Genomic DNA, 13,167 nt, shown 5'->3' on the forward strand with positions numbered 1-13,167 from the left:
TGGTGATCTGTTTTGGTGGCTGGAGAGTGCCTTCTTCTGTGTTCCCAGGTCACAATTTGTTCATTCGTCAACTCCTCAGCTGATCTTGTTTCTTCAGACTTCCAACTGTAGGCATCTGAATCCTCTCCCAGATGGGTTTCAGTTGAGTGGGGTAGTCTCACCAACATCTCCAAGTTGTTGGGTTTCACAGTATCAGCAGTTGGGCCCTGGGTTGTCCTCAGATGGAGTGTTCAGATTCGTTCTGGTTCCATCCCACGGAGATAGCTTCTTCCCCGGGTGTTGGGGTTAGAGGCATCCCTGTTCCAAGCTGCGTCTGCTTGTCTCTGTCGCCAGGCCTGTCTACCTCAGTGGTCTGCTGCCAAGCCTTTATGTCCCTGTCAGCTGCCACTGGGTCTGTCTGCCTCTGCGGTCCTGCCACCACAGGCCTACCTGTGTCTGCTTGTCTCCACCGCAGGGCCTGTCTACTCTGGGCTGCCGCTGGGCCTGTATGTCTTCTGCCAGCTGCCAATGGGCCTGAATGTCCCTGTCGGCTTCCGCCACTGGGCCTGTCTACTTCTGCCGGCCACCACCACAGGCCTACCTGTGTCTGCTTGTCTCCGCCGCCGGGCCTGTCTACCCAACTCAGTCCTTATATTGCACTGCAATCATGTTTCCTTCTGATATATCTACTCATTCTGTTAATATTAGTCACTAGTGAGGAAAATAAGTTGCACTCTGTAGCACGAAATTTCCACACATATGGAAGAATATTATGACATTTCATAAAAATATAATATTTGAAAGACTTTTTTTATTAAGTTTGTATTTTATACATAGTTCTTTGATTTGTGTGCCAAAGTTCATTCCCTGTTGACATGCTTTTAGTGATTCATATAAATGCAATATTATTTTCTTCATGTTGCTGGTTTCTGTAGAAGAGGAGATGAATAACACCTTAAACTCATTTGATAAGAAAACAGACTTTATTTTATTTGTACCTATTTTCTCCTTGACTATCATCATGAAGTGGTGTTGGATTTTTCTTAGAGGCCTTACTCCATGTAACCAGATGATTCATTTTTCCCTGTCATTTAGTGTGTTTAATGGTGGATTACATTCATTGATTTAGAGGTGTTGAACCATTCCTGCATCTATTGGATAAGGCCAACATGATCATGGTGTATTATGATTTTTGTGTGTTATTCAGTTCAGTTTTCAAGCATTTTATTTGTTTTTATGTTCATAAATGGTTGTCCACTAATTTATCTTCATTTTATAGTAGGGTGTTTGTTGTTTTTGAAATCAGGGTAATATCATGTTCAAAATGTAAATGTTCTTTCTTTTTCTATTTTGTGCAATAGTTTGAGAAATATTAATGTTAGCTCTTCTTTGAAGGACTGGTAGAATTGTGCACTGACTCCATTCAACTTTAAAATTTTATTTAAAATTGGGATATTTTTAGTTAATGTTTTAATTTCACTGGATGTTATATGTCTATTCGAACTATTAACTTCAACTGTAACTTCATTTGTACTTTTTTATATCTTGAAATTCATGTATTTTTTTCCAATTTTGAGGAATATATGTGTTTTGTAGCATATTCTTACGATCATCTGAATATCCTCAATGTCTGTTGTAATCTCTCCCCTTCCTTCTCTAATTTTATTAATTTGAATTCTCTTTTTTCTTTTGTTGATTGACTAACATGCTATTAATCTTAGTATTGGCTTCATTCCTTCTTTCTATTGAATTTTTCATTTCTTTTTGACATGGATTCACAGTTCCATAAACTTTCCTCTTGTGACAGCTGCCCTTGTGTTTCACAGGATTTGATATGTTATGATTTCATTCCATTCTATTTAGGAATGTCAATGTCCTTCTAGATTTCTTCCTTCAGTTAGTAATGATTCAGTTTTGTGTAACTTAGCACCCATGATTTTGTGTTCCATTTTTAGTTGTTTATATCCTGATTTAATAATACACTCTGACAGCATGCACAATGAGCTTTAAGTTGTCCTGTATATTAGAGACTTGCTTTTATGCTAATATGTTGTCTATTTTAGAGAAAATTTAATGGGCTACAGAGATGAATGCATATTTTTTAGTTTTTGGTTGGAATGTTCTATAGATATATGTTAAGTCTGTTTGGTTTTGCAGAACTCCAAATATAAAGCTCCACAAAAGAAACTTCCTATGTTGTAAAACAATAGTGACAGTTAATATACAGAACCAAGAAAGAATATGGAAAGCTACAAATGAAAATGATCAAGTTGTATTCAAAAGAGGAACCCATCAGAATAGCAACAGATTCTTTCAGGAGATACTAGAAAACCAGAGTAGATTGGGCTGATATTTCACAAGCTATGGGAAATCACCAACGCTCCCCCAGACTACTATACCCAGCAAACTATCAATCATAATAATAGAGAAAGGTAAACTTTTCATGATAAAAAGTGGTTGAAGAAAATTATGACCACTAGACCCATTTTGCAAAAGGCAAATGAAGGAAAAGTTAGGTCTGAAGCTAAAGATAGACTTATTTAAGTTGACAGAGTGAAAAAATAAACAATTCCAGATATTGATACTGGAAAATAAGTCTGAATAATAAACCTTTAATGATACATCTTAAAAAACCAAACAAAATTCCAGGAATTAATATATACCATTCAATAGTAATTTCTAATATATGTGGTCTCATAATATTACTTATGAGAAAAGGTAAAGAGGTTGAACTAGAAAGCAATATCCAGATTTTAGCAGTCTCCCAGAAACACAATTCATAACTAATGATAGCCCCCAAATTAGCATTAAAGGATGGAAAAAAGCTTCCATGAAAATGTAACTAAAAACTAAGCAGACTGAAGAGAGTCGGGATACCAGGAACATACATCAACATAATAAAGTCAAATTATAGCAAGCAAATAGCCAATATCAAGTTAAATAGAGAGTAATTTAAAGCAGTTCCACTAAAATCGGAAACAAGAAAGGCAGTGTACTCTCTCTATTTCTATTCAATATAGTACTTGAAGTTCTAGCTGTATCACTAAGACAAGTGAATGAGATTAAGTAGATATAAATTGGAAAGGCAGAATTCAATGTATCAGTATTTGAAAATGATTCGATAATACACATAAGTGACACCAAAAATTCTATCAGAGAACTATTACACCTGATAAACCCCTTCAGCCATGTTGCTGGATACAAGACTAACTCAAAAAATTTAGTAGCCATCCTGTATACAAGGACAAATGGACTGAGAAAGAAATCAGGAAAATGACACACTTCTAAATATCCACAGATATTAAAAATATACACACCTGTGGGAATCCTTTTCATCTGGTGAATTGTTCCTTTAGCCATGCAGAAGCTTAAGTTTCATGACATCTCACTTGTAATTGTTGGCTATTATTCCTGTGCTAATGGAGGCCTTTCAGAAAATCCTTTCCTGTATGAATATCATATAGGCTACTGTCCATGCATCCTTCTAGAAGTTTCAGGTTTAGGTCTCTAATCAATTTGGAGTTTGTTTTTATGTAAGGTGACAGACACTAGTCTAATGTCATTCTTCTGCATATGGACATCCAGTTTTCTCAGCGCTATTAGTGGAAGATGTTTTGTTTTTTTCTGCAGCATCTGTTTGTGACATCTTTGTCCAATATGTCTGTTTTCCTGCCAGTGAATAATGTTTTTATTACTATGGCTCTGTAATTTATCATAAGAGCTAGAAAATAATACACCAATATTTTTCTTTCTTCTGAATTATTTGGACTGTCTGGGGTCCTTTTTCTGGGGTCCATGAGAATTTTAGGATAATATTTTTCTGTTTCTGTGGATAAGGGGTTGGGGATTTTTACTGGGATTGCAGTGACAAAATTGTTTTTGGTAAAACAGTGATTTTTACAATGTTAATTTTACCAGCCCATGAGCATGGAATGTCTGTTTTTTATTGTGTTTCTGTCTCTTTCTTGAATAGTTTGGTTAGATTTATTACTAGATAGATTGTGAGACTCTTGTGAATGGAAGTATGTTTACGATTTCTTCTCTGTGCATTTGTTATTGATGCATAGACAAGATATTTATCTCAGCAAGTTGATTCTCTATCTGCACAAATTGCTGAATCAGTTGATCATTTCTAGATTATTCCTGTAGAACTTTTGGTATCTCTAATGTACAGCATCATGTCATTCACAAACATGGATAGTTTAACTTCTTTTTCTCTCTGTGCCCTCTTTGTCTTTCTTCTCTTCCCTTATTGCTCCAGGCAGTACTCCAACCATAGTTTTGTAAAGGAGTGGGGATAGTGGGCATTTCTGTCCTCTTCCTGACTTCAGTGTTGTTGCTTCATGCTTTTTGCCATGTGAGATCAGGGTGTCTGTGGGTTTTTTCCATGATGTGATCGTAATTTACTTTGGCTCTTTTGCAGAACAATAAAATAAAATGCAGATGATATTCCTCCCCTAGGGAACACTACAGCAACTTCTCTGTAGATTATTGAGCACAGGTGGTGAGAGAGTTCCTATTCTGAAAACAACTCAGCTTTAACTAAATATCACCTTGCATCCAGTTTCCTCTATTTGAGGGAGATTATTGTGTCTCACCACAGGTTTTAATAACAATCTAATCTCTGATACCCTGTAATTCTTTTTTTTTCTTTTATATATATTTTGATGGAGAATCAAAGGTAAAAAAATTTTAAAAAAAAGAAAGTGACGATAAGACAACTCAAACAATGGCATCCTGTCATGCATGGGATCTTGTGGTTCATATTAGGCACCACTAAGTAAAATTGTTTTGCCATTCAACTCTACCTCCCTTATTAGCATTAATTTTAAAGGAAATGTTACAGCTTTTTATTTGATTTGGTATTTAATAACAGTTGTGAGTACAATGGCAAACACTGAAAAACTAGTAGATACAAAAACAACAATTTAAAATCAGATTTTGTCAAAGGATGTTACAAGTGCAACATTATCCATTAAGCATTCCTCTTAAGGCATTTTCACTGACCAAATAGCTCAATGTGTACATCAAGGTTTATATTATAAAATGGGCTCTTTTTGTAGTATTCATATTCAAGACTTAAAGAAAAAATACATCTCAGGACAAATAGCTGTGAAGAAAACAATTCACCTTTCTCCTAAAAAGTAACTTAAAGTACAAAAGTAATTTAGAACACATAATTCCCCATTATAATTCCAGATTTGGTACAGTATTGATTTCACTTCCTGACATAAACTGTTAAAGACAGTAAAGGCTGTAGTACTCCATTTGTGAGGTGGCTACAATTCTATAATACACACAGTGATTTTTAAATAGGCTTTTAACATGCCTTGCATGAAAGGTGCTACACATGAACCTGTCCTGTGAACTCTTTGGTAACCACCAACTCAAAAAAACGTGGATCAAAACATTGCCATAGCCAGCCAGGAGGCATATTATTAGAGTTCTGGGCTGGTGCTGGTAGTCTGATTTTTTAAGTGTTCTTAGAGGTTTAGGGGCTGGTTACGGAACAGAAAGGACCAAATAACTAAAGGCTGTTTACAAGAACGGCTCTGGTCCATTTCCATTTGGCTTAGCTTCCTACGAAGTCTGCTTCTTAGTAGATTTTGAAGAAAAAAAATTTACTTGGTTATTGTTTAGTCCTTTCTTGAAACAGTATGAGGAAGGTAATGAATATAATTATGAATATTTTCATAGTCTCATTGTATTCCCTTGGTTTCTCTTTCTCTCTCTCTTTTTTTTTTCTTCTCAGGGTCAGCCTACTGCACTTTAATCCACTGCAGGTTTTCAGTTGAAGTGGAAGTGCTGTTAACTTGGCAGGCTCTGTTTTAGGATGTCAGTAGAGAGGTCAAACTGCATTCTCACTCACACTCATTAGGTCGCCTCACACTCATTAACTGTCCTGGGATGTGTGCTAATTGTGCAAATTGGATGCTAGTAATATAAATCTAACTTACCCACTTACTATTTTTAGCTAAAACATAATTCTACACTTACTCTCACCTTCTCAATCAAAAGTGAATTTACATATTCTTACATGCAAATGTCTCTAGACTGCCATGATACCCATTTACCAAATGATACTTGAATCCAAGGGGTCATGATGCAGAGAGATTTCAAAGTCTAGAGAATAAATTTTTAGTATTTCTATTGTGCAACATTTGTGTTTCAGTAAGAATCCTTTGTATTTACATATATATAGCACCTTTCATTCAAGGGTTTTAAAGTGATTTAATTTACAGCATTATTTTCTGGCAAAGCCTACATTATGGCAACACTGAATTAAATAAATCCAAGTTCTCTAACTTTAAATTTCTGGTCAACTAAACATTTTGTGTCTTTTTTATTGATGGTCTTTCCAAAGGTGGTTATATTACAACCTTCTAGTGGCCTATTACAGAGATAGTGGGGAGATAAAAAGAGGAAGGGGGAGCCGGGCGTTGGTGGCGCACGCCTTTAATCCCAGCACTCGGGAGGCAGAGCCAGGCGGATCTCTGTGAGTTCGAGGCCAGCCTGGGCTACCAAGTGAGCTCCAGGAAAGGCGCAAAGCTACACAGAGAAACCCTGTCTCGAAAAACCAAAAAAAAAAAAAAAAAAAAGAGGAAGGGGGGACAAAGAAAAGAGACTTTTGTCATGGCTATTGGGTTATTGATGACACTGTTAAACACATATTATGGAATATGTAATTATTCCAAAAAGTTCTTCAGAGTTGGTAGTAAGAGCTTAAGAAGTATACTGTTAAAATAAAAATTGCTTTTTTTTTATTTCAAAAGATTATTCTGGATTTTATGTTAAATAATGAACTTGTCTTAATGAGTAGCAATGTGTTTTTTGGACTTCATAAGAAAATAAAACTGTGATATAAAATTGCTACTACTAAAAAACTGGAGTTTCTCTGGTTTAACTAAATCTACTTTTTGTGCTTTTTTCAAATGTTTAAGGTAATAAACACATACAAATATTTCAAAATTACCTATAATAGTTATCAAGTTTAATATAATAGTATAAAGGACAAAAACAGAAAAATTCTTAGTAATAAATGGCAACCTTAATAGTAAATGAGTTCCTGAAAAAAACGAACACAGGACTCTTTATATATATTAATTTCTTTAAATAGAGTTTTGTTTTCTTTTTCCAAATTTCCAATTTTCACATTATTTTCTTCTAGTGTGGTATCTTTTATCTCTGCTTGTTGTCGGAGTCTCTTATTTTCCTTCTCCAATTGTTTCTTGTCCTTTTCTAGTTGAGAAGTCTCCTGTTCTAATGATTTATTTTCTTTTTCTAATTGTTCAAGTCTTTTGCTAGAAATTTTCAGTTCTTCCAGGTTTTTTTGTAATGTTTGATTTTCCATCTCTAAGTCTTGTAGCTCACTCTCTAACTGTTGGATTTTTTTTATTGCTATTTTCTAGAGCTTTCTGCAGCCTGTGGTTTTCTGTGTCGAGCCCCTGGTAGCTCACTTCCAAGCGCTCTGTCTTCTTGAAAGAGGCTTTCATGAGCTCCAGGCCCTTCTTGAGCTGCTCCTTCTCACTCTCCAGCTCCTTGTTCTCCAGCTGCAGCTGCGCCATTTTCACGCCCGCACACTTCAGAGACTCCACACTCCTTCGCAGCTCTAAGTTTTCCTCATCAAGTTGGGAATTCTCCTTTTCTAGGGATTCTAACTGAAAAGTAAGGTTTTTAAAGCTATCCAAAGTTTTTTTAAACTTTCTATTTTCTCTTTCTAGCTCAGAATTTTCTTGTTCTAATGCCTCGACTTTTTCACAAGTAATCTTTAAATTAGTTATCTTCTTCTGTAACAATTCATTTTCTTTTCCAAGATGATGCAACTCATTTTCCAGTTCTTCTGCTCGCTCTCCTTTCTCTTTATAATGCTCCAATTCTTTTTTCATTTGTCTTTTTTCAAATTCAACCTTGCTTAGTTTTCCACTTGTTTCTTTGATAGATTCATGGAGAATTTTATTTTCTTTTTCAATGTCTTTCACCCTTGCCTCAGCACTAATCTGGAAGCGTTGTCGTATGGAAGATACAGTTTGATTCAGATGTTCATTTTCCTGCTCCAATATTTTAATCTGCCTCTCTGAATTCTCTCTGAGTGTTTCAATTGTTTTTTCAAGCTGAGCTTTTTCTTTCATTAGATCTTTGCTTAAATTTTGACAATTCTGAAGACTTCGCTTTTCTTGAATAATTTCATTTTCAAGAATTTCAACCTTTTTATTCAGTCTCTGGTTTTCTTTTTCAATTTTTAGGATTTTGGAAGTGCTGCCTTCTGCAGAGCCCATAGTACTCCGAAGCTCTTCTACAGTTTTTGTCAAACTTTGGCTTTCCATCTCCAACTTTAATAACTTACTGGATGTCAACTCATTTACTTCATGGCCCAAGGATTTCTGTGGTGCTTCAGCAAGTTCACTAGTTCTGGATATTTGTTCTAGTTCCCAGCCAAGATGTAATGACTCATCCATACTTTGTTTCTGTGCCATTTCCAAAGTCATATTTTCTTCCATTAATTCTTCTATCTTCTTTCTATCCATATCTCGTTCCATTTCCATATCATGCAATTTAGCCTTTAGTTGTAAATTCTCTTTTTCTAGTTCATGTAATTTGTCAGAACGAGCTCGAGTTCCTTCTAGTTGGTCTTCCAACATGGTTTTTGTTTCTAATAAAACTTGATTATCTTCTTTTAATTCCTCAACTCTTGCCTTATAAAATTCAATGTCATGAAGTCTCTCTTTGTATCTGCTGAGTTCACTTTCAAGCTTATCCACTCGGACTGCTTTCTCTCGAAGTGCATCCAATTCATCTCGGTACATTCGAGCAGATCGAGCATCTGACAGCAAATTCATGTTCTCTTGTTGTAGCCTCTTCAATTCTATTTCTATTTGTTCAAGTTCTTGTTTACAGTCCAATAACTGCTCAGTCTTTTCTTCCAATTCCTGCCTCAGTCTTCGGTTCTTGGCCTTAGCATCAGCCAGTTCCACTGAGAGGTGCTGTCGACTTTCTGTTCGCTTCATGCCAGGAGAACCACAGGGTAACTGTGCAGACGAAGAGGCATGTGGTAGAAAATGAAGACCATCTCGCTCTTCAGATAGCTCTACGATAGTCTCTGAATGTTCGTCTCTCTCATCTATCAGTCTTTTTAGATGTGATACCATATTCTTCAAGAGTGGTTCTATATCTTCCTGAGACATATCTGTCACCTCCATCCATTGCAGATCAAATACATTTTCCTGATTATGAGTTACCTCTTGAATATGTGCGGCAACTGCTGCTTTTGTATCAAAATCTAAACCTTGAATTCGTTCAATAAATTCTTCCTTTTTCTGACACTGAACTGCACAACCCAGTAAGAGTAAAAGCAACTTTTTAACTTCTTCTGTGCCTTGTTCAGAAAAGGGATTTTTGCCAATGATTAAGACATTTGGCAATGACATCATAATCAACTGCTGCAAAGTCTCCTGATAATAAAACTTTATCTGTTTCACCAAAATGGAGAGGTTATGAATTCTAAGTGAAGCATCATTGTTGACTTTTTTATTTACTCTCTGACTCTCTGATTTAGGATTAATTTGGAGCATGACCTGGTTCAAGAATACCCCATCCACCAAGGCCACATATTCATCCAGGTTGGTCCCATTTCCTGCAGCCGGAGGTCCAAACGTTTTAACCCAAGTGACCAAGGGGCTGGTCATGAACTGCTCCAGAAGGAGAGTAAAGATTTCGTTCTCCATTTTACAGATTATATATTCGGGAGGGGGGAAAGGGGAAGTACCACAAATACGCCTAGGGAATTGGTCACTAAACGTAGAAGTAGGACGAAATCAATGAAAGTCCATTTCGGCAGCGGAGGAAAATCCCATCGAAGAGGGGTAAGGACTCTCCCGCCTCAAAACCCCCCAGGGGAAACCAGCTCAAATCCCGCGCAGAGCCTCAGCCAGCGCTGGCAGTGTCTGCACCGGAGAGGAGGGGCAGAAGAAAGGCATCTGGAGGAGGAGGACGCGAAGAGCTGCCAGGGCACCAGACAAAAAGCCCGTCAAGGTTGTCCCGCTCCCTCCCGGAGGGAGCCGGCCAGCGCCGCGGCAGCCGAGGAATCCAGCCCAACGTGGAGGCTGAGGGGCGTCCGGGCTGGACCTGGGCGAGCGGCTCCGGGCGTTCCAGCGGCCGGCGGGCACGGGGCGCCGGGAGCGTCCGCCCGCAGCCCTCGCCTGCTCAGGCGCGGCTCGCCCCGCGCCGGGCTCTCACCATCCCTCCGCGGCCTGGCGCTCGCTTCAGCCCCTTGCCCTGCCCGGGGCCGGGGGCTCCGATGCGCGCCCCTAACCGTCCGGCTGCGGTGCCTTGGCGATGCCCGGGCGCTCCACCACCGCCGCCGCCGCCGCGCTCCAGCCTCCTCCGCCCATATACCCTATAATTCTTTAGAAATTGGTTGTTTTTTGAAGTAATCAAATAAGAATAGGTTAACTGTGGATGGGCTTCACATTATTTGGTTTCTTTAATAAATTACAGCCTATGTCATGGCTTAGATAAAGAATAAAGTGTTGTAACAACAATGCAAGTGTGTCTAAAGTTGTCTGTAGTTGATTCCAAGAGACAATTCTTTCTCCATCCATTTCAGAGGATAAAAGACACAGTCAAGCCGTTTTATCCTCAATGTTCCAGGATCATGTGGCCTATCCATTTTTGTAAGAAGATACAAATTTTTAATTGTGTTACAATCATACTGGAAAAAAATCAGTAAATAAATGGGTGAGTTCATGAAAGACTGATTTTAAGAATGACATGCCTTGCCGGGCGTGGTGGCGCACGCCTTTAATCCCAGCACTCGGGAGGCAGAGCCAGGCGGATCTCTGTGAGTTCGAGGCCAGCCTGGTTACCAAGTGAGCTCCAGGAAAGGCGCAAAGCTACACAGAGAAATTAAAAAAAAAAAAAAAAAAAAAGAATGACATGCCTTATACAATTCCTTCAATACAATATGGGGTGTTTGTTGTTGTTGCATTCCTCTTTGGAGTCTGAAATTAGCTGTTTAACTTTAGCTCTCAGAACTCCTTAATATGTGTTATGTTCAGTCATACGTATCCTAAAACCAAATTCATTTATCAGTTTGAGAAGACAAATGTGACTATCTCCTAGACATAACATGCTTGTTACATACATGAATGAATAGTAACTGTGGTTATATATATAAGGCTTTAAAGAGATCAAGAAAATAAGTACTTTTAGCATAGAAAGGTGATTGTTTCATGATGCTCACACATAGTTGAGGGGTTGTGGATTTTTTAGCATTTGATTTTATTCTTTTATTAGAAAATTTAAATTTATATAATGATGAATTAAAATCAAACTCATCAAGATAGAAATGAAAGTAGCCCTCTATAGGCTAGATATGGTAACAACTGGCAAGGCAGGATATGCCTTATCTGTAGTAGTGGCACAAATGTTATGTTGGTAACCAACTACTTTCTTATTGGATTCAAGGTGTGCTCAGAAGCCAGATATGCATGCCTGATGATACAATCTGGCCAAGATCTCCAAAGGCAAATCACTCCTATTAATTATCTAAGTGAACATGGTATCAAACAGTCCTCTAAATTCATCTCCATATCCCCTGGTTAGTGCAACTCTAGACACAATTAGCGAAGCACATTTGTTCAGTGGAGAGTCATTAACACAGATACCCAGAAGTCATCAGAGTGCGGAGAGTGAGTGACAGTAGAATGATCATCCACATTTGGAAATATATATCAACCCACTGACGTAGGCTCAGGGACCACCATGAAGGAAGACAAGAACAGGTTTTCAAGAATCAGAGGTAAGGGATCACCTGATCAAAACAGTGTCTTCTGTACAAAATAGGACTGCTATACTCATGAATTAATACAAAGTGTGTTTGCCAGAACAAATCCTGTAGATGAACAATCCATTTAACCAAGAATGGAGATGGGAGTGGCTCCTTAATCCCCATGGCTAACCGAGAAGCTACTGAACCTCCAGAAGAAAGAGAATCAGGTTTTAATAAAGGTATGGCACCTGCTAGATCAACCATGCTGTATTAAATGACCTCATAGCCAGTAGTATATGGGCAACACATAGAGAACAGTGGCTTACATAAAATATGGAGGATAAAATGCTGGGGTCGGGGAGCAAGGGCTGCATCTGGGAGGACTTGGTGGTGGGTATGATGGAAATATGAGGGATTATATACTCAAAGTGTAATCAAAGTATTATATAAAATTGAACCTCAATAAAGTGTATAGACATATGCAACACAGCAAAACCCACAGAACACCACAGCACACAAAATAACATTATGAAATAGAAAGATAAGTTCATCTGGAGAAAAATTTAAACTTCAATTCTAATAGAACACAATCAGTAATTTTGTATTTTCAATAAAAGGTGAGTCTAATCATCTATGTTTTGAATTTTATATAAGGTATAGATTCTGGTTACTAATTTTTAATTATAGGGTTCATTTCTGTCAGTAACAGTTTTCTCATTCATGAACTCCTTTAAAGTTTCATGTCATCACAGTATCTCCTTCCCTGACCTCACACTCCGTCCTCGCTCCAACAATACCCTCCCATTTCCCTGTGTTCACAGCCCCCATTCCATGCCCTCCACCACTCCCTCCAACCCCAGCCCATTCAATGCAGATCCCATCCACTTCTCCTTTGCTGGGCTATCTATGTGTCCCTCCCTGTCAGCTAGCCTCTCCGAAGCTGTGGACTGCAGTCTGGCCATCTCTTGCCCTACATCATGGGAGTGGGAAGAAGCAGGGTCCTAGGGAAGCCCTCAGGAATCCACAGGGATGATCCCACGTTGGACTACTGGCAATGATGAGGGGGTGCCTGGACTGGTCCACTCTGATGACGGGTCTAGTGAATACCATAGCTGTCATCATAGAGCCTTTATCCAGTGACTGATGGAGGCAGATGCAGGGATCCACAACCCAGGGCCAGGCTGATCTCTGAGAATCCAGTCATGGGAGAAAGGAGGGATTCCGAGGGCAGAGGACATTGAGATCATGATGGGAAGACATGAAGAGATGACATGCCACACTAGTGGGAGACCCATGAACTGTGGAATAATGGCTGTAGAGCCCCCATGGGACTGCCTAGGCCCTCTAGATATGGGAGACAGTTGTTTAGCTCGAACTGTTTGGGGACACATGGGGTGGGGTGGGGGTGGGAGAGATCAGGA

General features: G+C 38.6%; 1 protein-coding gene across 1 annotated transcript; it reads right to left on the reverse strand.

Annotated features, from left to right (window-relative positions):
- Positions 1–7,027: 7,027 nt before the first annotated feature.
- Positions 7,028–9,833, reverse strand: LOC114689162 (girdin-like). The gene is given in 2 exon segments (XM_037201827.1): positions 7,028–7,372; positions 7,374–9,833. Coding segments are annotated over 2 exon segments (2,673 nt in total). The 5' UTR covers positions 9,702–9,833.
- Positions 9,834–13,167: the final 3,334 nt, after the last annotated feature.

This window comes from Peromyscus leucopus, unplaced genomic scaffold (assembly GCF_004664715.2).
Source record: "Peromyscus leucopus breed LL Stock unplaced genomic scaffold, UCI_PerLeu_2.1 scaffold_1539, whole genome shotgun sequence".
Classification (NCBI taxonomy): Eukaryota; Metazoa; Chordata; class Mammalia; order Rodentia; family Cricetidae; genus Peromyscus; species Peromyscus leucopus.